The 27952-nt window shown below is 47.2% G+C and overlaps 1 protein-coding gene across 1 annotated transcript in view; it reads left to right on the top strand.

The window, feature by feature from the left end:
* The first annotated feature begins 6163 nt into the window (after nucleotides 1–6163).
* NECAB2 (N-terminal EF-hand calcium binding protein 2) overlaps nucleotides 6164–27952 on the top strand; it is a 74089-nt gene continuing 52300 nt past the window's right edge. The window contains exons 1-2 of the mRNA XM_040075241.2: nucleotides 6164–6377; nucleotides 15285–15309. Coding sequence (XP_039931175.1) covers nucleotides 6180–6377; nucleotides 15285–15309 — 223 coding nt within the window. The 5' untranslated portion in view covers nucleotides 6164–6179. The remainder of the gene's footprint in view (nucleotides 6378–15284; nucleotides 15310–27952) is intronic.

Raw genomic sequence — 27952 nt, 5'->3', positions numbered from 1 at the left:
GTTGGGGGAAATCGATATCTGCCTCGAGGGCCTGTTGATGTCTCAGTGAAACCTATTAAATTACATGAGTTTGATCCCAAAGTGGCAAACACAGCAGCGTTTTAAAATAGCTCCACAGCCAGAAAACCCAATAACATGCTCATGAAATGATTGTGTGTGTGTGTGTGTCCAGCAGAGCAGAGACTCTCCCAAACTCTTGGTGAATAATTACTGGAGCAGTGCGAGATATAAATAATTTCCCCGGGTCTGTCACTTTGAGGACAGCAAATAAGGACAAATAAAATGCTGGAGGAAAAATGAATGTGCCTGGTGCTTGAGCAGTAAGGAGCAGCGTTGAGTGTGCTGCTAAATTGATGGTCTGCACCTGAAAGGCCAGCTCACCACTGGGGCTGCGGTGAGCATCCTTTGGAGATCTCTCCCCGTGGCTGTCACGGTGTTTATCCCGAGTCTCATCCACCACTCGTGCTCGTGGCAGTGATCCCATGCCCTGGGGAGTACGGACACCAGCAAGAGCCGGAGCCACGCAAAACTTCTGCTCCTGGGTGTCCCCTGGGGGCAAATCCCCGGCACCCAGCAGCTGCTCCAGCATCCCCCGGGTGCCAGCAGAGCCTTTCCACATCAGAGCCTTCCTCTGCTCCTGCTCCCGGCTCCAGTGCCGTGCTGGCTTGTGTGAAGCAAGCCTGGCTTGTTGGTCCGGTCCCTCTGGGCACGGGTTTTGTGCCAAAATCGCTCCTGCCCTGTGGTTTCAGCATCACTTAGAGGACAGAGAGAAACGCCGCAGGCAAAGGAATCCTCCGGCGAGCTCTGTGCCCTTCTGAACAACCTCCAGGTGTTCACAGCTTTAGCCACAGGCTGAACATGTTAAGAGTAAGAAATGTTTGTATTTTACCTCTCTAAACTGTCCATCCCCTGGGGCAGCTCTTGGCCGGTGCCTTTCCCTGTGCCTGGGCTTTGCCACCGTGCCTGTGCTGGGAACCCCAGAGGGAGTCCCACTTTCTTTGAGAGCTGTCAGGTTTTACTTACTGAGTGCTAATTAACCGTATTGATTGTCAGAAATAAACTGGGGAGATCTTCTTTCCTCCCACAAATGCAGTCAGAGATGGTATCTGCCGAGCAAAGGAGGAAATTACTTTAGAAATTAATTACGAAGGGTATACACAATGGGAGAAGTGCCAGTCCCTCCCTCCCAACCCTTGTTATGAAGAAGCTTGATAGCTCTGATCTCAACACATTCTCAGACATATTTTGATTATTGAGGCAGTGCGAATTATCAGTTTTATGTTGTAATTTGGGAGGTCAGTTATAAAGAGGCAATATTTTATTTAGGTGCAATAACTTAAACTTTTTTAATTGGTGGTCATGCTCACACACAGACTTAGAGATCTGAAAGTCTGTAATTCTCCATTTCCATGTTTTTCATATTGTTATAGATGAGCTGAAATGAGGTGCACCGGGCACAAGAAACAAAATGTAATTTTGAAAGGTCATCGGAAGTGGATTAGCTTGTTCCAGGGTCCTTAATAGTTCTGACCTCAGCTGCATATCGAAGGGAAAAGCATTTTGGTCTGCTTTACCTGAGCATCACTATAAGTAATAAACATGCAAGAAAAACGTTACTGTAGCTCTTCCCTACAGATCCATAATCACAAGGTCTGTGAGTCAGTGGCCTTTAACTTTAATCAAAGGTGTGTTAGTTTGGGCGTTAAATGTTCATTTCCGCAATTACCAAAAGAACAGAGCAAGGTAATGTCTCTTAAAAGCCAACACCAAAACCAACCACCACCCTCTGAATTCATTTAGCAGCCATCAGCAGAAGGATTTGACCCACTGTTTGCCTACAATCCTGCACCTCAGGATAACTAAAAGGCAATATTCTTCAGGTTTTGAGGTTTCCACTGAATGCTGGCAGGATCCCTGGGGGCTGAAGACCACATCTGGAGCTGATGTGGAGGCTCCAGCCCAGGTGTCCTGAACTTCACAGGCAGGAGCTGTGCTGCTCCTGAGAGGTTTGGAGAAGCCACACATCTCCCAGGCCCTCTCCAGGGTGAGCCTGTGTATATCCTGGTAGGTGAGTCTCTGATGAATTAGAGCTTTTATTTTTATTTTATTTTATTTTTAAAAATTATTTTCTTACAGTGATAAATCCTCATATTTCTCTGGAGAACCATCTCAGAGCTCTGGTGAAATCTGGACCTCTGAGAGCTATGACATCTTAATGCTGTATAAGTTTTATTTAATGGTGTTAATTAGTTCCTGCAATTCCCCTTTACCAGGTTCCCTGGATATCTGTGCCTTTAGGATAATGACCAACAATAACCAGACCTCTCAGACCTCTCCTGGTCTCTGCAGCAACTGGGTGCATTGGGTGGGCTGAGTAATTCCTCAAGGGAGCTCAGGCTCTCTCACCTTGTGCTGGACCTGCCTGCTCCCCCTTGGCTGCAGTGCTGCTCCTGGAGCAGGAGGGATGTCTGGATGCAGGAGTAGGTTTCTGTCTCCTTAGGGCAACTCTGGTTGGAAGATGCTCTGGAGGTATTCAAAGTGCAAGCCTACATCTTGTCTTAAACAAGAGTTTAGCTCTTTAAGATCAACCCGATGTAAAATGGTGCATTTGAATCTTTTACAGTCCCTGATTGCAAGGCCTGGATCAGAAACCTGTGATCCCAAGGACGGAGGTGGATTTGACACTTCATCAGTGGTGTGGGCAAGTGGGGTCACCAAAACATGAGCTGTGCAGGGGGGAGGGGGTTTGTTGTGTTTTTAGGAGTTAACACACTGCACATGGCCACGGTCTCCCTGGATCCTCTTCGGCTCAGACTGGTGAGTTACCGTGATGCTCTTGGCAGCGTGGCATTTTCAAGCTGGGATATACATTTTCTGATAGAGTCACCTGGTGATTACATGCTGCATTATAATAAACAGAAGTTAAGGGAGGGACTGAAGTGTCATTTCTGCTTCCAAGCTGGCAAGCAAGGTTGCTGTGCCAAATTCCCATCTCTGTGACGGGGTTGCCATTTCCTCTTCCTGCCATTGAACGGTTGCATTAACCTCAATCCCTCAGTCATTAGTAAATATTAGTAAGTCATTTGTGACCTTTTGCACCAAGCGAGGCTGCAGGTCCAGCCTGTTGGAAGTTTTTAAATTAAATAAAGCTGCCTGCTGTGTGCAGCTAGATGGGGAGAAGGCAGAACTCAAAGGGGAGATGAAAGCCACTGCCTCTGCCTGCCACGCCGGGGTGTGGGCAGGACTTCTGCTCCTCTTGGACCTTTCCTTCAGAGAAGCCCTTGCATTTTTCAGATGGCCTCTCATCTGAAATTACAGCACATGGTTTGTGCTCCTACTCCAAGTCTTTCTGGAAAATACTGGATGTGGCACCTGAATAAGCGCCATATGAGCAAACACTGTCAGTGGTAGAAGTAAACGTTTGCTTCGTGCTGAGCTCCAAATGCACCAGGCAAAAAACTTTGTCAGGTCAAGATCAGACTTGAAACTGGACTGGCAGTACTTTTTTGAGATCTCAGAGTACCTGAACTTGGAGCTGGGAGTGAGAGAGTAGGTCTGGTCTCTACAGCCTTCAACAACCTTTCTGTCCAACTGATCCATCATTTATAATCCTGTGGGGGTCTGGAACAACGCATGTGCCGGGCCAGCGCAGCAGTGGGGAGCTCAGTGTTGAATGTCAGGGTGGAGAAGGTGGAGCAGCAGCTGCCTTTCCCTGCAGCTCTCCCTTCCTCTGCAGGGCAGGGCTGGAGCTCTCTGCCTGCAGCACAGCGTGGGAAGCAAAATGTCAGCGGGTCAGGGGCTGTGCTGCACGCTGGGCTCTGCTGCCCTTGGGCACTTCATGGCCTGACCACACTAAGCCTACAAGGAGCTGTAATTAATGCTTGCTGCTTTCCCATGGATGCACTTTGCCTGCATTTAACTGTGCTTTTTAGTTGCATTCTCTCTCTCTCCTCTCCTCTCCTATTTATTCCTATGCCACTCAGCATCCGCGTTATGGATAAAGCTTTCAGGGCAGCCAGTGGCTGCTGGTGGTCCTGCTCTCCCCACCTTGAATGAAATGCACTAAATGTGCTGGATGCCCAGGGGGTGCAGCTGAAGAAGCAAGTAAACCCTGCTGTCTCCACTTGTCCATCAGTGGTTTGGGTTTTGGTTTGTTCTCCTGGCGCTGGTGGCTGGCTGCTCGCCGGGGTCGGTGCCGTGAGCAGCAGCACAGGGTGCTGGGGGAGGCTGGCAGGGCCTGGGCTGCACTTGTGTTTCTTTGCACAGGACAGGCAGTGTTCCATCTCCCTTGGCAGGAAGCAGGGGATGAATTCGGTACACAGAGCTCAACGTGAGGTCTGTGCCTCTGTCCCCACCCTTGGCTGTGGTGTGAGAGGGGCTGGCACCAGCATATACCTTGAGAGTTCCTCAGTTTCCTACCTGGCTCAGATGAATAGTAACAGTCTTCCCACCTTTTCCTCAAAGAGAGACTTCAGCCTCACAGGAACTGGTGAACAGCCTGGAGTAACGCAGCCCAGTACAAATGGTTGGATTCTTCCTAATGTCTGAATGGCAGATTTTTTTCTATCTGTTAAGAAGGAAAAATGAGTATTTAAATGCCACAGAGCTGGTTTTGACATTATCAAGATCTGGTTTTGACAAAAGCACAGAAATAACCCCAAACATCAAATCCAAGTAATGAATCTTCATGGCAAATAGGAAGGAAAATTCAAAGAACCTAATTTCTAAATTTACTCAGTCAATAGTTTTAATTAGCAAGTACGTATAGTAATCCTAACCTGGGTGTGATCAATACAGTCTGAACCAGCCATTTAGTGGAGGGATGTCTAAAGGAGAAAGGAGGATGTGAATAATCTGGGCATTGCACAAGTGGAAAAAGAGCAGAGTAGAGCAGATCAGGGTCCCTCTGACCGTGAGGGGCACAGGAGATTGGCACCAGCTCATGGCAGGGAGAACAAAATGTGTCTTGGCTTTGCTGTGAGATGTGATTGGGAATTGAGTGGTGGCTGGGTTGTACACCTATGAAAGAACACAGAACCACTGAAGTGCTCTACACAGCTCTCACAAGCCATCATAAACCCCTGAAGTTCCTCTGTTTCCCCCCATGAGTTTTGTATTGTGGAGAAGGAAATCCTGAAAGGCAAGAGCTTGGTGAAAAAGGGGCTCAGCCCTTGGGTGTCCTGACCTACTGCTAGGCTTCTCTGTGCCTCCTTTCTTTAAAAGGCTTTTAAGAGCTTCCAGCAATTTTCCATGTACTCCAGCAGAAAGAACTGAGCTCCCACTCACTTTCATTTGAGCAGCAACTGAGAGGAAAATGCACATTCCCCACCTGTCATCTCAAACACAGAAAATTCACCCCAATTTACCTGAATAAATTCCGCCTGGTAGGCTTTTGTGAGGGTCTGGAGTCTGGTGAACTGCAGTGTGTAAGCTCTGTTGAAAGAAATGATTTACTACTGTTTGTTTCACCTAAAGCCGTGGTTGGTCAGGCCCGGGACACTGTGGGAAGTGTTCCATGGTTCCAAGGGGTGCTGGGCGTGCTGGCTCTGGGGACAGAGGTGTTCAGATCTGGGCACATGGCCCTGGGGGGTCATGAAGTCCTCTGGAGCTGCCTCTGTCTGGAAGATTTACAGTGATTTTTGTCCAGAAGGCTTATTGCCTCCACTGCAAGTCTGAATCTTGACCTGTGAAGCTGAGCACAGGAGTATCTCAAAGAAATATCCTCACAACACAGAATTGCAGGGTCAGGAATATTTTCCAGCTGAGCACTGTGGTTAGTGTTGTAGCCACAGATGCTGCAATACCCCACCTGGAATCGCTTATCATTGAATAGGGGCTTTCTGGAGGAGGGATGGGCGTTCAGGGGCAACTTTTATTTACTAACAAATTTGTTCTTTTCTGCCCTCACAAAGAGCTGTTAAAATCTGCTGTGAGTGTAGAGAGGCTGTGGAGGGGAGAGAACACGGATACGGTCTTTTTAGACATCAAGTCCCTAAAAGGGAGGTTTGTGCTGGAGCCCGGGGGTCTGACCTACGGCCACCCCAAAACTCCCCCCTTGCTCCTGGGGCAGCGTCCCCCGCGGACCCGCCCGCTGCCGGCCGAGCGGCTGTGGGAGGAGGAGAAGGAGGAGGAGGAGAAGGAGGGGAAGTCCCGGCGGCGGGATGAGGCCGGGCTGAGCGATGTGCGAGCAGGCAGCGCGGTACTGCCGGGCCGGGGTGCAGAAGCTGCTGCGGAAGCCGGCGCCGGCGCTGCGCGGGCTGGACGGGCTGCTGCGCTGGGCGGCCGGCAGGATGGGCGACAAGGGCCTCGCCGAGCGGGAGCTGCTGGCCCCGGGCGCCGCCGCCGCCCAGAGGAAGGGCACCTCCGTCATCCTCGATGTGAGTGCTCCCCGCATCCCGCATCCCGGCTCCTGCCTCCCCCCGCGCCGCCTCGGGAGCGGGGATGCTCCTCCCGCGCCGCGCTCCCCGGAGCGGCCGGGCACGGGCTCCAGCCCGGGTCTCGCAATCCCCACCGGGTGGGCGTGGGTGTCCCGCATCCTCTCGCCCGTGTCCCGCACCCACTCGATCCCCTCGGGATCGCCGTTTTTTCCCGGGTCCAGCATCTCCCGGTCCAGCTGGGCAAGAGGCTGCAGCCCGGCTCCTCAGCTTACCCGGACCCTGCGAGCACAGGCTGCGCGGGCACGGGCGGCACCCCGGGTCCTGCACCCCCCGGAGCTGGGCATCAGCCGTGTTCCTCGGACCCTGCATCCCCGACCGGACGGGGATGGGATGCAGCCCGGGTCCTGCATCTCCCGGGCTGGCCGGGTGTAAGAGTGCCCAGATTTAACAAGCCCTTTCCAGATCCAGTGCCCCCAGACTGCCCGGGGTACGGGATTGCAGCCCGGGTCTTGGCCGCACTTGTCCCGGTGCTGCACCTCCTAGATTGTCAGGGCGGCCTGGGTCCCCTGTCCCCTTGCCCTACACTCTCTGGGACAGCTGGAAAAAGGTGCACCTTTGTTCTGCATCTTCTGCGCTGCGCTGGGCATGGGATGCACTCTGGATGCTGCACCTCCTCTCCTGAGCCCTGCACCTTTTATTTTTAACCGGATGGGCATGGAGATGTAGCTTGTACCCTTCTCCTCGCCGGGATTCTGGACTCCCTGGGCTGGCTGGGCATTGGGGTGCCCGGTTTCCTGCACCCCCTGGAAGGGGTGTGCACCCCAGGTCCTGCAGCCTTTTTCCCAGGTCCTGCACCCCTCGACCAGCTGGGATGAGGATGGGCTGTAGGTCCTTAATCTTAGTTTGGGGGGGCTGGTAAGGATGTGCTCAGTGCCTCGATTGCTGTATTTATAGGCTTTCTGATTAGGGAGTTAAGGAGGCTGTTTGCACTTAAATGAATGGGAGAATGGGGTGGAATCAGCCAGAGTGCAAATGGTGTAGTTACAGCCTTTCTGCAGCACCTAGTAATTAAACACACAGATCCTCTGTTTTGCTATCTCCTAGCTTTTTTTTTTTTTTTTTTTTTTTTTTTTTTTTTTTAAGTAGTGAATGCAAAAAATAAACTACTGAGGCATTGGCTGTAGCAATGGATAACTCACGCTCTCCTTGGAGATAGGATAGGTAGTAGTAGCTCTTCAAGGCAAGCCCTTATATTTTGTAAATAATTTGCTGAACCCATAGGCATTGGCGTGGGCTGGAGAGTCTGAAACTCATCCCATCTCTGAACACCCTGAGCTGAAAGGCATTTTGGTTCCCTGAGGAACCGTTGTCTCTAGCGGGCTGCCAAAAGCAGCTCAGAGAGCAGAGCACTTGATCCTGCCCGGTGGAAAGGGCTGGCGGGTGGGCAGCTGCAGGCTGGGGGAATGAGCTTCCAGGGGAAACAGGAAGGACAAGTGCAACCCCACACCCTTATGTCCTTTAAGTTAACTTGTTTGGGAGGGGAGTTCCTGGGGTTTTTTGGTTTTTTGTTTTTTGGGGTTTTTTTTTTTTCCTATTTTTGCTGGATTGTTTTGGTTTTGGCTTGTTTTTTAATCTGTCCTGAAATTGCCAAAATTTTACAATAATTTGGAATCTGACTTTCAGAGCACAAATGCAATTAGGAAACAGGTTTAAATTTGTGTAAGAGGTTTCTTGAATTAGGAGTGTTTTGCCACCAAAATGGTATTTTATCCATTCGATTTTACTATATTTAAGTGATTTTTTTTTCCCCACTTTGAGGTTTGAGCTTAGGAAAAGAGCCGTGAACTTTCAGAATGGGAAACGCAGTAGAGCATTTGTGTTATTTCAGTGGGAAGTACAATAGGGCTGGGTGCGCAGCTCCTGATCATTTTCCCCTTTCACAATGGTACTGGGAGCCCTTTCTCACCTGCTGAAAGTAGAAATGGATTCTGGAAACGTAAGATTTGAGGGCTTAGGTTTTTTCTTTTCTTCCCCTCCTTCCTTAGAACTTGATTTTCGCCTTTTTCTCCAGGCACAATAGCAAAGCCAATTGAAGCCGTGGCTTCGCTGTAATGGGCTCTTCAAGTGCACTGCGAGACCCCCCTTTTATACAAAGGGTTTAAACACGGGGAACAGGTATTTAGCTTAATTTTCACACATTAGCATGAAAGTAACAAGCACCCCACTGAATGCTCAGGGATGACAGCCTGTTTTCCATTTAACTCCTTCACATTTTTGCTGATGGTTGTGCTGGGGAAGCAGTAAGTCCCAGCCATGCAGCCGTGCGGCTTCTCCGTGGGGGAGAATGAAGTAAAAGACCTGTAAGATTTTATGTTTACCTAACACGTTTTCACGAGCTGGTGTGCTATGTAGGGAGTGTCTTGGGGGCTGGGGAAGGAGGGGAAAGCTTGGGTTTGGTTATGAATTTGGTGAAATTGCTCTGACACTAATAGTACCTTAGTTACTTCTTCCTCTTCTGGCTTTTTTTAATCCATCCATCCCCAGTGTTCTTGTTCTGACTCCTCCAGGAGGGTGTCTGGTGTGTCAGAACAAACTTCCCTGTGCTCTTTCCACAAAAGAAACACAAGTGTGCTGTTGTGGGACAAAACTGAGGGCTGAAGAGGAGCAAAACACAAGAAGAGGGTAAGATGTCTTCTGCCATCAACGTGGCTACTGCCACTTGGAGGATGAATCTTAACTTTGGGCTGGCTTCAGTGTTTTTCTTTCATTTTGCCTCTGGCCTTTTAGGTAAAGGATTGAAAAAGGTTGAATAATGTTTACTAGTTCAGCTCGAATGAATGAATGAATGCGGAGCTCTTACAACATTGGTCAAATCATCATAAGGGGTTGAGATTGAGCAAGGGGTCTGTCCCCAGTCTGTGCCTGCCCTCGGGTGCATTGTCTGGGTCTGCTCCAGCTGCAGGAGCCCGAGGCTCAGGGCTGGCAGCATGTCAATCTGCAGCAGGTATTCCCACTCACACCACAAGCTGTGGATGAACACAGAATATCTTCCTGCACCCACAAGGACAAATCCCCTTTATCAAAAACTGTCACAGTGCTGCTCCAACCCACAAGAGGAGATGGTGGCATTTCTAGTCAAGAACAAATCCTCAATGTCACAATGCTTATGAAAAGGAGGATATGTTGTGTGGGTGTATGTTCTCTGTGGGTAAGCCAATGTGAGATTGTATTTGCTGAGTATGAATGAGAGCCTGTGCAATGCAGAGCCGAGGTGGATGGCTCTCTAGGCATAGAAAATGTCTAGGCAGGTGTTGTTCTGTCTGGAGTACTTCAGAGCTGGCTGATCTACTGTCCTTGCTCATCTTTTCCTGCCTTCCTGTGATTTCCCTGCCATCTGTGTTGACAGCAGAGGTGTGAACTCCAGAGCAGGTGAGGCCTGGTCAGTCTCAGCAGCTGCAGGTGAAGAGGCTGGCATCACGGCTCATGTCCTGCTTGGCATCTAAAATAAGGATCAGCCTTGGTTATGAATGAACATCCCCACGGCAGGACTGTGAGTCCCAAGCAGCACTGGCCTCCCTGCCTCCTTTCTTGCCAGTGAGGACTAAATGCATTGATTTTTGGCTTTATTTTAAACAGGGTTTAAAACCTGAAGAACAAAGTTTCATTCATTTCAGGTCAGATGAAGCTTTCTGTCTTATCTACCCTGTCTTTTGCTGAAAACTAATTTTGACCCTTATCTGATTTTTTGTTCTTTGACAGAAAGATAATTTCAAATCCATCTCTCATTCTTATGGCTCCTCTTGCAATCTCACTTCTGTGTCCAAATCTGATTTGTGCTTCTTCAGCCCCATGGGACTGAGTGAGGTGTCTGGACAGGAGATACAGAGAATTTGGTTTGTGCAGTGGTGCATTTCCAAATGTAGATCCAGAACTGCCAGTTTTCCAACCATTCTGTCAATGACATGATTTCCAGTGCAGCCATTAATAGCAAGGCTAAGAATCCCAGGAACCTCTTCTCACTCCTCCTGTTTTGACCTTTTTCCTTCTGTTTTCACCTTTTTCCTTCTGTTTTCACCTTTTTCCTTCTGTTTTCATTTTGTTTGTTGGGGTTTTTTTTTCCCCAAGGTTGGTTCATTCACCTTCCTTTGTCCTTATTTACCTTCTCACTGTGAATGAACTGTGAGGGGTCTTTTCCTCCTCCTTAGTCCTCCCTTTGTGAAATCCACGGTTTGATATTGTTCCCTTGAGCTGTACCTGCGGGCACAGCTGGAGAGGAGGGCCAGGGCAGGCCAGGCTCTCTTTGCTCAGGAACTGCTCTCTGCAAAGTACGCAATCACACAGGAGAGTCCATCCGCTCTCCTCTGATCTTCAGGGCTTTGGAAGTGGGTGCTTGAAACAAAGCTGAACAGAAAAGTAACTTCTAGTGCTGAACATCAGCGGGTCAGAACATCAGATGCAACTCTTACCTTTCTCATGCAACTTTAATTTGGGACAGATAGGTAAAGTCTAAAGAGAAGGTAAGAGTGAAAACAGAGGCTGGGACATGGTGTCAGCTGCTCTTCTCTTGGGGAGGAGGGGAAAGAGAAAAAAGAACTGCTTTGAAGTGGGAAAATGCCCTGAGACCTGGAGCTCTGCAGCAGCCTTGTTTTGTGGGGAAACACTGCAGATGGGACAGTATTTCTACACCAATGGCATATTCCTTGCTGAAACACCAAAATAAAACCTTTCTCCTTGCATGGGGAATACTCATTAGCCTAAGGATATCTAAAGATGTAGTCCAAAGTGACAAAGCTTCAGGTCATTCTTTTCTCACATTTTCACCAGAAAGGGCAACAGAGAGAGGCTGTAGGAGAGGAGATTCCTGCTGGTGCCTCAAGTTTGAGAACTAAAGGGCATACCTGATATAAACCCCTGTCTGAACTCCAAAGGAAGTGTGGAGATTTGTAGGAGAGGAACAGAAAGCCAGAGCAGGAACATACGATGAGGATCAATAGTTTTTTTAGGTCTATGTGGGTCCTCTGGATGGCTTCTCATCCCTAGGCCTTCCTCATGCATGAGACATGATTATGTTTGTCCTCAATTCTGCGCCCAGGTTATGATGGAAAACAAAATTTCAGCTTAGCTGCATTCTATTTTAAATCAACATCATAATAACCTGGTGAAGGGATTATAAACTGCACAAACCTGCAATAATTCTTGCGCTTCTTTGGGGAGTGCTATTGTGAATGTAATAACATCGGTGAGAAAACCTTCATTAAGCAGCGTAAGTGTGGCATGTTCTCATCCAGGAGCTTTGAGAAGGCAGAACTAAATGTTTAAATTTGAAGCCATCATTTTTGTTTCAAGCTTATTATTACCACCAGGGTTTTGAATTGCTTACTTCTGGCAGTCAAATATCCGTAGTAGCCATTTGAGAGCATAGCAAAAACATATATTTAGAGAAAACCTATTGGAAATCTTGACAAAAGTTCTTTGCTCCAGAGAAAATACTGTTTATATTCATCTAAACTGCTGGTAAATGGGTTAAATATGCCACAGACAGCAAACTGCATCCATTGCCTGCATAAATCCTGTAAGATGGGTTAATGCCCATATTGTGGGCACCCTGTGGGCTCACTGTATGACTTAGCCTGTGCTTCAGGAATTTTGCTTAATAGCTTCAGAGCACAGCTGATGGGGGAGATGCTTGCCGTGCTCCTTGAAGTGAATAATTTCTCATTTACCATCTGAAACCCGACGGCTGGAGAGCAGGGCGCGACGGAGCAGAAGGATCACGCGCGGCCGGGCCGTGCGGCCTGCCAGGCCCCGGCCCCTGGGACGGCTCGCGGCCCGCTGCGCGCGCAGGAAGCCAATTGCTGCCGAGGGCCTGGCAGGACAGGGCACTTCTCCATCCATATTTCATCACCCCCTCTCTCGCTGACCTCCGGGGCTGCCGCCTTGACTAAGTCTGAGCGACTTTGCTGCTGAGCGAGGACGTCAGCGCCGGCGCTGCCGGGAGCCTGCAGAGCGGCTGCGGGGCGGATGGGCTCTGCAGCCTCTGCCTTGGAGATGACACAGCATCCTCACCTGTGTTCCCTTCTTCTGGAGCTGCTGGGAGCTGTCATTGCCCCCAGCGCCCTGGGAGCCTGGCACCATTATGGGTTTGCTCTCTGGTCCGTGGGGAAGCTGTGAGGGGCGGTGGTTTCCCTGCCATCCCCAGACCTTACAGCTTTCCCTCGTGGAAAGCCCACCGCCCCCTTCCCAGAGTGGACCAGCTAATCCAAGACCTGAGCAGAGGGCATCTCTGGGCTGTGTGGGGGAAGGCACTCTGCTGAGCTACAACATAAATCCCGGGTCTTCACAGCAGCAGCATTTTTGGCAGCACTGCCAAGCTATCACAGACCATATTACATCTTTATCAGCCTCGCGGTGCTCATTCCGGTGTTCATACCTTGATGCAGTGCCTGCCTGTGCTGACAGATGACTTTGTGTTACATTGTTTTTTCCCTCCGGGTGTCCCAGTTTAATTTTTTTTTTTTAATGTGTGCAAATTTTAGGTGGTTCAATTAAGTTGAGAGAATAAATCCTGCTCATTAGCAATAAAAAAGCCAAGCTGCTTGGTCCCGTAGAATAAACTTTGATAAGTAACACAGCCGAATCGATTTTTTCATCAACACATTCACTAACAAATAGTCACACTTTAGGGAGTATCTGGGAGAGTTAAAGCCCTAAAATATTCACTCACTGAAGCTGGATATAAATACTTCAATTTCTAAACATTTCTTGCGTTTCTTAATTTTTTTTTTTTCCTGTTGCTCCAAATACTCCTTGCGAGGCAAACTGCTCCATGGAGCAGGGAGAGCACTGCAGGTGGAGCCTTTCTCTCATTTTAATCTACATTTTACCTCTTGGTTTTGCCTTCCCATTCTCCCTCTGCCAGCTGGGCTTAGTGGGATGATCTCCCATGGGACCTTGAGACAGGCATTGCTCCTCCTGTGTCAGGCTGGCTGTAATACCTCAGTTTCAAAGCAGTGGGAAGAGCAACAGAAGGGGGTATTGATGAAATAAAATGTCCAGAAATAATCAGCATCCAGGAAGAGAAGTGCCTCATCTGGAGGTGCTCGTGGGGAATGAGGATTTGGGGTGTCCAAACCATGAAAAGAGGAATATTTCATCCAGTGGGCAGGGTATACTGAGCGCAGGTGAGGGATGTGTGCTGAAGCCAGGCAGCTTGCTGGGGTCCTGCTGGGATTTATTCCTTCCTCCCATAGACAAGCCATTGCTGGCTGGCCATTCAAAATCCATTTTTAACTTCAATGAAATCTGTAAGTGTGGAGAGAGCTAAGATTTTCCCTCCCAAAGCACAAGGGGAGTTTTGCTGTGGCCACAAGCTGTAATCCTTGTAGGCAGTTTCTGTGACTCCCAACACTTTGGTTTGGCTCAGGCAGAGGGGTTTTGCCTCTGCTGAAGTAGACCAGAAAATCCCGCTTTGACTCTGCCCCAAGCCGCACAGCCTCACAAGGACTTCGGACAAAAGAATGATTAATGTCCCTTAATTAAGCCGTATTCAGTGAAATACCATATTCTGCAATTCAGCTTGTCTCTTGGGGTTCTTGTTTTGTGCGGTAGTTTCTCTTCTGATATTTTATTTTTTTTAATGGTTTTGTGACCCAGAAAATATGAGATTCTATTTTACGGCTGACTCTGATCTTTTATTCCCTCCTCAGGGAAATTTCTTTGTGCAACTAAAATCTCTGCTCTTGCTCAAATTAATAGGGTCAGGCCTGAAGAGATGATGAGAATATTTTACTTTTCTGCCCATGTTAATTTTTTGGTAATTTTTGTCCAATCTGTGCTAGTGGCCATTTTTGGCAGGAACCTGTAAGTTTCCAGCCTTTGCACAAACCTTTTGCCATTAATTGCATTTTGTTGGCAAGGGCAGTAGAGCAAAATAGCACAGCCCTGGAGAAGTAGATGAAGGATGTAACTTAGGGATGCAGAAGTCATGCGAAACACAAGGAGGATGCCAGCTCAGCTCTGCAGGGGTGACAAAGTAGAAGTTATGGAAAACAAAGATATTGGGCTTACCCAAAAGTGGGGGTCAAGGAACAGCCACCTAAAAAGGACACCAGGTGTTGAAGATGGACCCCAAAGATCCATAAGAGGATTTCTGATGAGGGGTGTGACTATGTGAGATAAAGTAATGCATACACATCGAGTAAGGGGATAGCTAATGAATGTGTTAATCAGTGTGTGTGGTTAAAAACTCAGTTAGGGCAAGGGCCCCCCAAGTGACCAGCTGATTTTGGTATCAGTAGTAGGGGGTTATTCCTCAGATAAGACCAGTGAGAAAAATAGCAGTTCTTTCTGCTCTCTTTCTCTCCGGGAAGTTCTACAGTACTCCACATTATTACATTTTTTTTCTTTGTGAAATGGCTATTTGATTCCTCTCTGTGGGCTGTTCCTCCACATTGTAGTTTTAAGTCTAAATATAATCTCCCTCCCACGCAGGAGACTTGCTTTAAAAAAAAAATGTTGTAAATAATTTTTTTTTTTCAGAAGTGCAGAGCTGTGAAACTTGGTTTAAGAGATTTTATTGACTCCAGAGAAATTGTCTGGACTGGCTGCATGGCTGTTGTAATTTTTTTTAGTTTGTATTTTTCTGGTGTTGGATTCATGGTTCCAGCTTTCTTAAGTGAGGTAGGTGCTGGAAGCATTTCCCCCAGTTATTCCACTTATGTTGCTGTGGGGGAGATGAGCTGAGTCTTGGGGAGGGTGAGCTCAGTAAAGCCTGAATTGGGTCCTGAGGGCTTGGGGCACTTGAACCTGCCCTGTGTGTGGGGCTGAACCTGGTCCTGGTGCAAAGGGCTTCACCCTCCCATGCTGGACAACACAGTAAACAAGTTTCTCTCTCTCTTTCAATTCTAGATTTTCAGAAGAGCTGACAAAAATGGTAAGTCTACGATTTCATACTTCACATTTCTTGATTGGACTATGGTCAGTATTACCCTTTTTCCTGATAGTAACATCCAAGTGTTTAAATTTCCTTCAATTTACTGGGTCAGATGTTGATACACTTAAAACATCAGAAAAAGGGTGGGTTTTTTGGAAAAGATACTCTTACAGCAGAAGTGATACTGGTATGCAAGTTGGCATGGCAGAATCTACCAGATTAAGAGCAATTTCACAAAAACAATATAAAAACAAATCACAGGTAAGTGATAAGTGAGGATCCACCCCTTGGTAATTTTGAAGTACCTTTGCAAAAGAGACTTAACTTGTGAATATTAATAGCTTGGTTCCTGAGGGACTGGACCCACGCATCAAAGAGCAGCACACACTGATGTGTGTTTTCAGTCTGTGCCTGTGGAAAGCTTAACACCTGCACTGAGCCAGGTCTTTACATTTGGAATAACGTGGATGACTCTTCATTAAATGACTTGGAAAGAGAGAACTGGTAAGATAACAAGCTTAAGGAAAGAAGAGTCAGTGGATCTAATGCCAGGATCTTTCCACACCCTGAAAAGCAGTTTTATTTTAGCTCCTAGATAAAATCCAAAGATCTGTTATCTATTCTTTCCCTGTTGTACAAGAACATTAAATATGCATCAAAACTCTGTGTGTTTGCAGAGGGACATGTGGGAGGGTTGTGCAGAGGACCACAGGGGAGAGTTTGGTTGTTCTCTTCCAGCTTCGAAAGGGAGATCCGTGATTTCTGCTGGTGCTCACAGATGCGTATCCTCACTGCCCTGGGTAAGGAGTGTGCTGTCAGCTGGCTCAGAAATAAGCAGTAAATGCCATGTAACTGTGGGCACTTGGTCATGGCAACTGACAGAGTAAGGAGATACTGAAGTTTGTTGCTTAGAAAAGCTGAGCAGTTTTGTGGTGCAGGGAGAGCGGAGAGGAAAAAATGAATCTATGCTCTTGGCACCAGTCTGACTGAGTTCAGATTTAAGTGCTGGGCCGGTATTTGAACTGCCAAGGGTGAGATCTGGGGCTGCACTTGCAGGGGGTGAGGAGACCAACACCACTGAGCAGAGGCAGAGAAAGAGATTTGTCCTGTCTCTCCTAACCCGCAATGGGCACTGCAGAGAGAACAGCTGGAGCTCTGAAGGGAGGCCAGGTGCTCTCTGATGAAGGAGCTATCTCCATCTCTGCTGCCACTCCTGTTGCTTGCAGTGCAAGGGACCTACAGCTACAGAGTTTGGGCAGCACAATGGGTGCTCTCCACGGCACTCATGCTGCCCTTCCCTTTTTGGGAACAAAGCAGCCTGGAGTTAAGTGACACCTCTGCCCCAGGCTGGCTCCTGCAAGGTGACACACTGGAGCATGTGTCAGGCTGGGCATCCCTGCTCCGCAGCCCCATGGAGCAGGGCTATCTGTGACCCTGGGGCTGTCCTCTGAAGGATGTACATCCTCCAGTGATCCTCCTCACATTTATTGAGGTGCTGCTTTTGTCCTGACACAACACTTGCTAGCCATGATGACCAGTTTCACCAGCCATTCATATTTGATGAGCTCTGGATAACAGAGTTTGCCACTCATTATAATTAGCTCAGTGTGTTCCTCTGCAGCCTTTTGGGATCACAGCTCCCCACAGCCCCTCTCTAGCCTCCTGCAGCTCACAGCAGCTGCTGCAGGAGATGTGCAAGAATATTTCCATTAGTACAGGCTCTCTGAAAACTAGGGCTCAGAGGTTTCCAGAGCCAGATGTAATATCTTTGTATTTCATATCCCCGGGGATCTCTTTTTCACAATTTTCCCTTTGACATTCTGGACTTTAATTTATTGATTTGTTGAAATTCAGCCTATTAATGGCTTTACCTGTTACAGCTCCAAGGAACTGTGGAAACGTCAGCCTGCTGCTTTTATGCCTCACAGCAGGTGCTGTGCACAGCCCTCTGAGAAAAATGAAAATCTCACACTTTTCATTTTTATCAGGATCCCAGGATAGGGCCCTGAGCCCTGGACAGACTGTTAAAAAAAAAAAAACAAAAAACAAAAAACAAACAGTGGATTAAAAACACAAGTCCACAGATTACCAAAATATTTCACTCTGTTAATACACTTCTGTTGTCTCCACACCTGCAGAGGTTCCTGTCTGGCAGGGACTTTGACCTTCCAATTAACCAGCGGAGATGGATCATTATCCAGCGCTGTGTGATGGTGGCATACTGGGAACACAGCTCCCAGGGCAGGGAGTGCTGGCAGCTTTACCCAGAACTGGCAACCCTTGCTTTCCTCAACTGTGCTAAAGCCACTCTTACAGACCTGGGTAGGGACCCCATGGAAATCGGGCAGGGGAAAATCTGAACAAAGCTTTGGCTCTTGACATCTGGTTTAACTACCTCTCATTTAACTTTTTCCATGCAGACATCAGATGGTTAGAGGGTTACCTAAAAAGCAAGGGAAGGGATTGTAAGATTAAGGAGAAGTCTCATTTAATGTGACCTCAAGAGGTCTTAAATTTGGAAATCTTTTCAGCATCTTGATTTTTTTTTTTCCCCAGCCTGGTAAAAATGGCACATATTGTGTTAAAGCAGAGTGGCTGGTGCAGACACGGTAACTATGGAGCCTGATAGCGTGAATTTAAGAACATCTCTCTCCTCCCCCTTTCTTCCAAACTTTATCCCATACATTGTCAATTCATGTAAAATTGGATGTTCTTGCTGCAAGATGCTAAACCACATTTTTGCCCCTGCCATGTTCAGGTACTTGCATTTTGGTGAATTGATTCAGTGCCTACATGTTCTAAAAGGCTGCTAATGAAGCAACTCCAGCTCATTAAAAGACATCTTGGTCTCCTGCTCCAGAGGAGTGAGATTCTGTCTGTAATACGAGATAATGACCTTTTCCTCAGTGTTAGTATCAAGCAGTTTTATAACTATCTACATGATAAACTCAGAAAACAGTCTGTATAAGACACCTGGAAATCCTGAGAACATTGGAGATAACTGGATAAACTGACAAATGGTCTGATAAAGAGAGAAGGGCAGGAGCGTAACATGAGAGTGAATAGCTTGGTTAGCTTTAGTCGTGCTTTGCAGGGGCATGGCTGTTAGTCATTCAAAATAATCTTTTTCTTTTGTGTAGGAGTGTTTTTCCTTTCTCTGCTAATAAATCCACCTACTGTCTTGGAATCCTCCCAGTGCCAGTAAACAATAGTTAATCATTTAATTGGCATGTGCTGGGAAAATGGAGGCATCTTGTTTTAGGCTGGTGCAGTAGAGCTGTCAATCATCTGAGTTATCTACTGTGTACTTAATCCTCTCATTAGAAAGCTGCTAATCAATTAAATAGCCCAGGATTCTCTCTGAAAGATTAAAAGAGTTTTATTTTGACAGAACTGCCTAACTGCTAACAATTCATTATAGATATATATCTTCCCAAAAACTGATGTTTTATCTGGAAATCTCCAACTCCCTGCAACTACCCAACCCCCATGCCTTGAGTGCAACTGAATGCTTTAATCTATGGTTTGGTTTGGTGGGTTTTGCTGTCTTTATTAGATCCTGCTCATGGAAATAGCCATCAGTCTGACCCATCCCTGGGTCTGACTTCCCAGGCAATGGGCTTTAGGTGGTCTCCCCTGGACCCCAGCCCTGGAAGAGGAGAGATGCAAAAGGATATATCCAAAAACTCTGCATATGGTTATAAAACACCTACAGAAATTTGCAGGAGGAGCTGGCAGTGGTGCAGTATTTCACCTGATGGTGACCAGGGATGACTTAGTATTGTGGTTCAGTCAAGCTGTCATCCTCCTATTGCTGCTGTCCTTGTGATTCCTGTACCAAGAACAAGCCCACACTGTCCTGGTTCTGCCTTCAAATTATATCTAGAGAAGTCATGGATGGGAATGAAGCCATTCAGTGCATGCTGTCCTGAATAGCTTCTGTTATCAAAAATGAAATAAAATGAAGTGTGAACAAATCCAGAGTACAAATGCTGAGAAGAGGTTTCAGTTTTCAGTTGATCTGAATGGTCAGCTGAAGGCCTGTAGAGGACGTAGCAGAGCTAATAAAGGGGGAAAAAAGGAAACATGAATGAAGCAGGAACTGGTGTTTGGAAAGTGCTTTTTGGTTAAGAGCCATGAGGGCAATGGCATTGTGCCCATTCTTATCCCAGTAGGGCTTGTCCTTTAAATAGCTGCTCACTGATATCTGTTAGTCACTTAAGAGCTCATTAAATGAGATTTACGCTGCTATTCTGTGTAAGGAAAGGTCTGCACATCCCAGTGTTACAAGTCTCGTAGCAAATTACACCACAGACCATGGGGGCACACAGAGAGCTCCTGAGAAGAAGGGAACATCAATAGCTTTGCACATCAGCATCACAGCAACCTGGCCAAGGAGCCTGGTCTGCTGTGAGTGGGGCTGTGCCCTGGTGGGGAGAGTGAGCTCTGCTGCTCACACACAGACTGGCAGTGCTGCGCTGCCTGGGGGCTTTGTGGCCGTGATGCCACCGCTGACGCCCTGGTATGGGGACCTCACAGGCTCCAAAAGCTGGAAAAAGGCAGAAAAACAAAACTGAGCAAATGAAAACTTCAGGCACATCTCTCAGCCCCAGCCTGAGATGTTGAAGAACTCAAGTTCTTTATAATGTCCAAGAAGACCAGTCCTAAGTGTCACCTGAGTAGAAATTAGGCTTGTTAAACATGAGTACACAAAGGAAGAGGGTGAGGTTTCTCCCATGGATCGTGTTTCTTGATGAAGGGATGGTGGGAGAGCAGGGAGAGCCCTGGGCCTTCAGCAAGGGGAGAAGGCTGAATGAATCCTGGTGTAGTGGGTCTCCAAAGGAACACATGGGTGAAGGCACCAGCAATTTCCAGCCCTTCACAAATGCTGTGTGCCTCTCCTCAGGGTCGTGTTTGCAGGCAGAGACAGTTCTCTGAGAACTTTACGGATTTGGGGAATTTGCAGGATGTTTAGTGGTAATAGCTCTCAAAGTCTCACCCATCTTTTCCAGACCCTGCTTGGAGAAATTATTTTGATCCCCTCTAGTGAGCCTAAAGTAGGAAGAAATTTGTGTTTGTCTGTGGATGTGCTTGGAGCTCAAATTCACAAATGCAACCAGACACAGTTTACTATGTAAATGCTTCCTTTTCTTCCTTCCACTCTGAGAGTGCCCATTGCTGATCTTGAGTTATTAGTACAGAAATTAGGGCAAAATGGAGTGAAAATGCCCCTCCAGTTCTGGTAGTGCAGGAGCTCAGAGAAATATCAGGGAGAGGGACAGAGAAAATTATCACTGATGAGCAGATGATCTAAAGACCCCATTTTAGCTTGTTAATTGTCTACAAGTTGTTTTTTAGACTTGAAATACTTATCTTCCCCCGTTTCCCCATGAATCTGAGGCCTTTTTAGAAAATACACTTGAACAGGGTTTGAAGGGGGGCAAGCAACTTGGACTTCAATGACATCGCTTTCAAGGCATCAAGGAAGAAAAATTAAGGCATTGTAACTTTGGGTGCTTTTATTGGATCTTAAAAAGCTGCCAAGTTAGGACACTGATAACTCCAGTGATAACTGTATAAATAGTATCAGAATAAAAAGACCCTGAACACCTAATAAGCTTCTCGTTGCACACATATCTCTTCCTTCCAAAGTCACAAGTCTTCCCCTGCGGTGAATTGTGCTTTAACTGTGTGCTCTTGGGTGTTTTGTAGTCCCTGCCTTAATGGGCTATCACTCTTCAAAACCACTTATTTCTAGACCCAGGTAATTACCTTCTGCATGGCTACTGCTCCTCATGTGCTGGGAAAACCTTGAGCTATTCGTGTCCTGCTGGCGCATCTAAATTAAGTCATTAGTTCTCAGTGAGAATATTTATAATTCTTGCATAACAAAATCAGTATTAGCAGCCACCCACGTATAAGTAGAAAAATTCAGTGATGAATCAGGCCTTCTAACTGTGGATAAATCTGATAGGTTCTTCCATGACCAGATGACCAGTCTAAATGTATTTCTCTTTGTCTTTTAAGTAAATAAGAAAAAATTTGCATTTAGATAGTCTAGACTTCATGTGACAATCAAAAAGCACCTTGTAAGACTGTGCAACGACCTTTATTTACAAGGAGAAAGTTTGAATCTCTTTTCAGTTATTTGGACTCTTTATCATTCCCAATTCTCTCAGCTACCTTTCCAAGTCCTTGCAAAGTTCACAGCACGTGGTTTGGAAGGGATGACATCTGTTTACATTGGGACATGCTGTTCCCAAAATAATAAACAAACCTATCCACCAGATGATGAATTTTGAGATAATGTAGGAATTGTGAAAGGTGGCTGCTGGCCATGTTCTACAAGCTGTCATTAGATGTGTCCAGTACTTCTATCGACCCTTGACCACTACGAACCTAGGAAAAGATTCTGTGATTTGATGTTCATCATTGACTGGCTTGAAAAGGCACTTCCCAGCTGCTCATACCCTTTCAAGGCTGCCTTTTTCATTCTTCGAAGATGTGAGGGTTATCTGGTGCCTGCTGTATGCAGCAGAAGTGAAGAGCTGGGAGATTTTTAGGACCTGTTTTTCTTCTCATGTCACTTGTTACTTGTTAGCAAATTCATCTTCATATCAAGGAGTGGAATTAATTTTTTAATTTTTTTTTTTCCTGGATTACCCTAATTCTGCAGAGCAGACCTTGCATTGGGTGCACTGGGTTAGGACTTTGTTAACAGTTGCACCTTTGTGCTACAGGCTGCGTTATGCAGCAGCCTGGCTTTAGTCAGGGCCCACTGGTTTGCTTAGAGCCAGGCTTAAGCCAGAGAAGGTTTGAGCTGGGCAAGGTTTGGATTCAGCCCAGAAACTCCCCCAAGAACTCAAGTCAATGATGTGACAGCGCATAAACTTTTATTTCCGCAACAGAAATGCCCATATTCCACCTATTTCTGAGCAACACCAATTTATGGCCCATTACTGTCCAGAATTGTTATTTCTGCTGTCCTGTTTCTAAAGCCTTTTTCTGCTGAGAGAAAAGGCAGCCAAAATGCAAAGTACTGTGAGATCCTGCATGGACAGTGGCAATGGAGGCACTATTGGTCCCAGTGTGACCACCGTGAGCGGGGAATGGGATTGGTGGGGCTATAGCGAGCTGGGAATGTTCCTCTCTTCACACAGAGTGCAGCTGGCTTGCTGACACTTCAGCTGATCTCTGATAGCCCAGGTGCCTGACTGATGCTGTGCAGAATGCCCTTTTCTCATTATTAAAGGTACTTTGCAGTGCAGGTGGCCATCTCCTGTGTCCTTGCCCTTTCACTGTAGAACCTGCAGCTAGAATATCAAACCTGACTTAAAAGAAAACTTAGAAAATCAGCTTTACCTAATATTTGGCCTCCTTCAGGCATGCTTGCTGCCTGTGGTGCTTGCTGCCTTGTGCCTGTAGAATATATTCAGCTACACATTGCTGCAGTTCAGGGCTGTGCTGGCAGCTCCTGGCTGCCCTTGGTGCCCAGCACCATCCCTTCTCCTGACTGCTGACCCTTTCTTTCCACCCTTTCTCAAAAATTCAGCTGCTGAATGAATCCCATGGTAAAAGCCATTAACTGTTGTAACATTCAAGGCTTCTTATTTCTACATCAACAATAAATACATTTAAACCTCAGAGTCAGTCAGACATCCAAATATGGAAGCTTTTACACTTTCATATTAGGCTACACCTCAATCCATTAAAAAACTCAGATGATGCTGCTTACCTGAAGGGCCATCCTGAGAGCACTGCAAGAAGCATCGGCCCTTGGGCCACTGCTGACCTGTGCTCTCTGCTGGACCACACTCACAGTGCTCAGACCTGGAGGAGCAGACTAGATCAGAGCTTTTGCATAGGAAACCACCCACCAGTCTGCCCCACACATGGATTTCCAGTCTGATCCATCAGCTGAGCCTTCTTGCTGTGTTTGTCCCTGTTAGAGGTTCAAACCTGCCTGCTCGTGACCCTCTTCCTGTGGTCCATCAAACCTCTCGCCCCCAGGAGCTGTTGCTCCCAGTGTGCAGCAGGTGCTGATCTGGCAGGGCAAAGAGATGCCCGTGTTTGGGCTCCACTCCGTGGCCTGGCAGTGAGGCAGGGCAGCTGTGCTCAGCCTCTGGGGGGGTTCTGTGTGCGTGACAGAGCCTGTCATTTTCACACGCAACGCTCTTTGTCTGCTCTATCCATCCTCTGTCTCAGCTCCTCCTTTCAATTCCCTTCCTACACAGGGCTGGAGACAAGCAGCAGCTGTGAGCGTCCCTGAGAGATGCAGGGAGGGGATGTGGAGCAGGGGTTGCTGCTTTAGCCTGGCAATTTGGGGCTGAGTGTTTGATGCAGAGGGCAGCGTTTCCAAAGGCTCCTCTTGGCTTTGAAGCACGCCGATTAAGGTCTGACACGCAGTGCAACCCAAAGAAGATGGAGTTTATTTTCTTCTTCTCTTTGTGGATTGGGAGATGTGGGTTTTCTTCTGCAAGCCTCATTAGAGGCTTCAGCTGGACAGGAGTAAACGGGATATATTATTGTAAAAAATGTAATGACCATGTTGCATGTTGTGGGGAATGGGAATAAGGGATTGTGGTTTACCGAGGAGACTTTGAAAAGCTGCTCAATTAGCTGAGAGGATTTTTAAAGATGCTTCTTTCCAGAGCCAAAGTTGAGCGATTTAATTGGGGGCTGCAGAGCAAATGCGTGTACATGGTACAATGGTGGCCAGCAAAGGGCATGATAAAACACTCATGGAGTTATTACCTACTTGTAAACCTGACACAAAAAGTGTAAGCTTTACTGATAGCACCCTAAAAGTGGTGGTTCTTGTCCTGTTTCTTCTGAAGCATGAGGATTATTGACCTGGAGAGACACAACTATAGGTATCCTGACAGCAACCTCAGTTGAAACATCATATTCATGTATTTTCCTTGTGGATGGGAATCTGCCCTGACATATCTTCTGAGTTAAAAGCCCTGAACTGATTCCAGCTCCTGTGGTCTGGCTCAGTTAGTGGGTAGCAAACATCAAAGGGGAGATAAAGGCAAAGTATCTGGACACACTCAAGGGGTGACAGCCACCAGCACTTCGTGGGTCTGCCCAGGTTTGGCTGCACCAGGAGCACCTGCTACCTGTGGACAGGGACAAAAGCAGTGCAGGTTTGGTGGGAATGGGGCACTTCTCCTGCCACAGGGAAGCCAGGAGCTTGTGGAGATGGGATACAGCTGTGAGTGTTGGCCCAGCCTTACCCCAGTGTCATGCTCTGATCTCAGGGGAGGAGGGTATCTGCAGGAAGGTCTGCTCTGCATGGAAATGGCTGCACAAGGGGAAGGACTGTACTCTGACTGTAATGACAAGTCAGGGAAGTGATGGACACCAGGGATTTAATGATTTTTGATCTAGCTCATTAATGTCTTGCTGTATCTGGGAAATTTTTCAAAGTAGCTAGAGCAAATCAATATTTCTTCTGCTAATTTTGTTGCTTTTGTTTTGTTGGGTTTTGGTTTGGTGGGGTTTTTTGGGTGTTTTTTTTTTTTGTTGGGTTTTTTTCAGATATGCAATTTTAAAATGCTTGGAAAGGATTTCTGCAGCTTGATTGGATGTAGTATCCTGGCAGATTAAACACGTGCCATAACTGAGATTCAAAAAGGCCTGGTTTTGTACTGCTCCCTTGGTGGGAGTGTCAGTGCCACATTTCCCAATCTGCATTCGAAGGCTTGGAGGGGCTGTGAAATGATTTTATGCAAGGTTTCAGTTGGTGTTCAATGAATTTCCCTCAGGAGGGCTGGTGCACTGAGCTGCCTTTGGTGGAGAGAGGCTCCAGCCTGGATGCTTCACTCTGCTGAGGTGATGAGAGCGGGGACTCCTTAAAATGCCTTTGCCACCACCACAGGCTTCTTGTGTGACCCACAGCTCCCATTATTTCTCTTGCTACACCACCTAAACCTCACTAAGGGCTTCTGTTGCTACCTCTCTTTCTCAGGGCTGTCCTATGTTTGCCTTTAAGTTTAATCCCTGGGAAGTTCTCTCAGGGGCAGTGGAGCAGATCCTTAGTGGAGGAGAAGCGCTCCTTCTGCCCCTTTGCTTGCTTGCTCTCCTCTGCTCTTGTTGCTGTGGGAACAAGGGACAGCACTGCGCTCTGGCATCCTTTTTAATTAGGTATCTTCTGCAGATCAGCTGTATTTATTGAAGATTTTTTATTATAGCTATTAAAATTAAATAAGGCAAAAATTGAATCCAGAACAAATACACTGCTGCAAGTTATCCTCATAATGTGCTAGCAGTTTTTGCCAGACAATAGTGAGAAAATATGCTCTGGCAGCCTGTGTTCAGGCAATCGGCCAGGAACAGCTATAAATCATGTGTGTGTTTTTCTTCCTCTTATCTTTCTCACTCTTTGAAAATACCAGATAACGTATGTGTGAGAGAAGGGTGTATCTTACTGACCTGCAGTGGGGAAAGGCATATCTGAAGCTGAAACAATGATCCATCCACACCTGTAACTCCTGGCAAAGATAATCTGAGGGGCAGGAACTGCTGATCTTTTTTCATGGGAGGATGTTAGCAAAGGGTGAAGATGGATGTTCATGGACTGAGGAGCAGGAGCCTGGGTGTCTGTGGTTTCATGGCTGGCTGGCTGCACCATGGGAAGGTGGTGTGCTGCTCTGGAAGAAGTCTGCAAAATTTCAGAATGTTTTAGAGGTGGAAATAATTTTGAATTCTTTCCTGAGTGGAAGTTACTTTTCTGTGATCCTGCTGCAGCCTCGGTGCAGAGGTGAAAGCTGCCTGTGCCACAGCAGAGCTGTGTCAGCTGCAAAGGGAGATGCTCTTGCCATGCTCCTGCTGCCCCTCAGCAGAACTTCACAGGGCTGGTACAGCTGGGCTTGGGTTCAAGGGGCGACTCAGCCTGGCTTGGGGTTTGGATCCGAGATCAGCTGCTGCTGCCAAGTCTCTGCCTTAATTGGGTGCTGGTACTGAGGCCCCCAGCCTGACACAGGGCAGATGTCAGTGGCTTCAGCCCCTGGTTGCTCATGGCTTTCTAACCTGTCTGCAAGAGAGGCAAGATTTTAAGGCTTTGCCGAGCGTGGTTTTTGGGTGCTTTGCACATTCATGTGGGGGTTCTTTTCCTTTAGCCTCAGTATTGACTCCAGGAGCCCACAGAAGCCCTGCTTCAGACACACGGTGATTTGCCTGTGTATTGCTCTGCTGTGCCAGCACCAAAGCACAGGCTTGTGCCTGGTCTGCTAATGAAAATAAGTGCACTGAGGCTTATTTTCTTTTCCAAAGGACTCTCTGTTCATTGTGGAGATGTTACTTTTCCAGCTGGCTGCTTTGCTGGCTTTCAAACACGCTACACTTTGTTAAGCAAGGCTGCTTTTCCTTCCTCGCCTTTGTAGTACCATCAGTTGCTTTCTTTTTTTTTTTCTTTATACATCCCTCCCCACCTTCTAAAAAAGGTTGAATACTGGCAAAATGTTCAAGATTTACCAGAATCTATACCAGTGTATTCACATTAATAGGCTCTGCAGTGTAGAATAATAATATTATTATTATTATTATTAATAATAATAGGCAATCTGCACCCTGGCAGGCAGAAGCAGCTGCAGAACTGCCATGGCACCATCCTGCCCCCTTCCTTGGCACCAGAACCATCTGCAGAGAGCAAATGTGCAACACTCATTAACCCCCGTGACATCCCTGTGGGGTGGGATAAGAGGCAAGGAAGGAAGGAAGAAGGGGCAGGAAGGGACCATGAATTAATTCGAAATACTTCTGCCTGGAAAGCTGAGTGATAGGAAGACACAGCTTTCTTGTCTGGGTTTCAAACTGGAGACCAGAGGTAGGGGGTGGGGAATGCACGACTGTCCCTGGGCTTCTGAAGCTCAGGCTCTGGCTGCGTGCAAACACGGCCACGTGCAGAATTGTCTTGTTACCTGTTTATAGCTGGAGTGAGAGTGGTATCAATTAATACACTTGGTATGTGTCAAACAGTGGGGGAAAAAAAGTGCTATAAAAGGAAGTACTTGCTTAAGACCGTAAAAACAAGATAAAATATTTATATTTTTCAAAGAAAGGAACCGTTTCCCTCTCTCCTGCGTCCCGTAATCTAGTTGTAGGAAAACAGCAGAGTTTAGATCTTGCAAAAGGTTTTCCTAAGTTGGAAATCCGAGGGGGAAATGGTTTTTTAGCATTTTACTGGAAGAAGAATTAACTGAAGATAAATGGGGCTGTCCATAGCCAGGAATATTAAATCCTCCTATAACAAGAGCAGCGTGAGAGAACGAGGTGCCAAATGCTGAAATCCCGGGGAGATGAAGGAGACGGGAAAAAACCGAGCAGTGGGAGACGTTCTTGCAGAGCGCTGTCTGCAAAATTGGCCGGAGCAGGACGCAGAGCACTAAAACTTTTCAAATGCAGTTGTTGCTTTCTAAATGAGGTGCCTGACATTTCCAAGCTCAGCAGCCGTGGGGAGGGTGACCGCCGCTCGGCGAATGCGCTCCGGCCGTGCTCGCTGCCCTCCGCGGCGTTCCCGCCGGGGCTGCGGCTGCCGGATTGCCTGCCAGGACAGTTCCTGCAGGCCCTCCTAAAAAGACGGATTTGCAATGCCCAAAAGAGGAGGGACGCCAGATTTCTTCTCCCGTTTCCCATCCCT

Source organism: Hirundo rustica, chromosome 11, assembly GCF_015227805.2.
Source record: "Hirundo rustica isolate bHirRus1 chromosome 11, bHirRus1.pri.v3, whole genome shotgun sequence".
NCBI lineage: Eukaryota > Metazoa > Chordata > Aves > Passeriformes > Hirundinidae > Hirundo > Hirundo rustica.
Note: the sequence above shows the minus strand (reverse complement) of the source record. Positions and strands in the feature narration are given on the sequence as shown.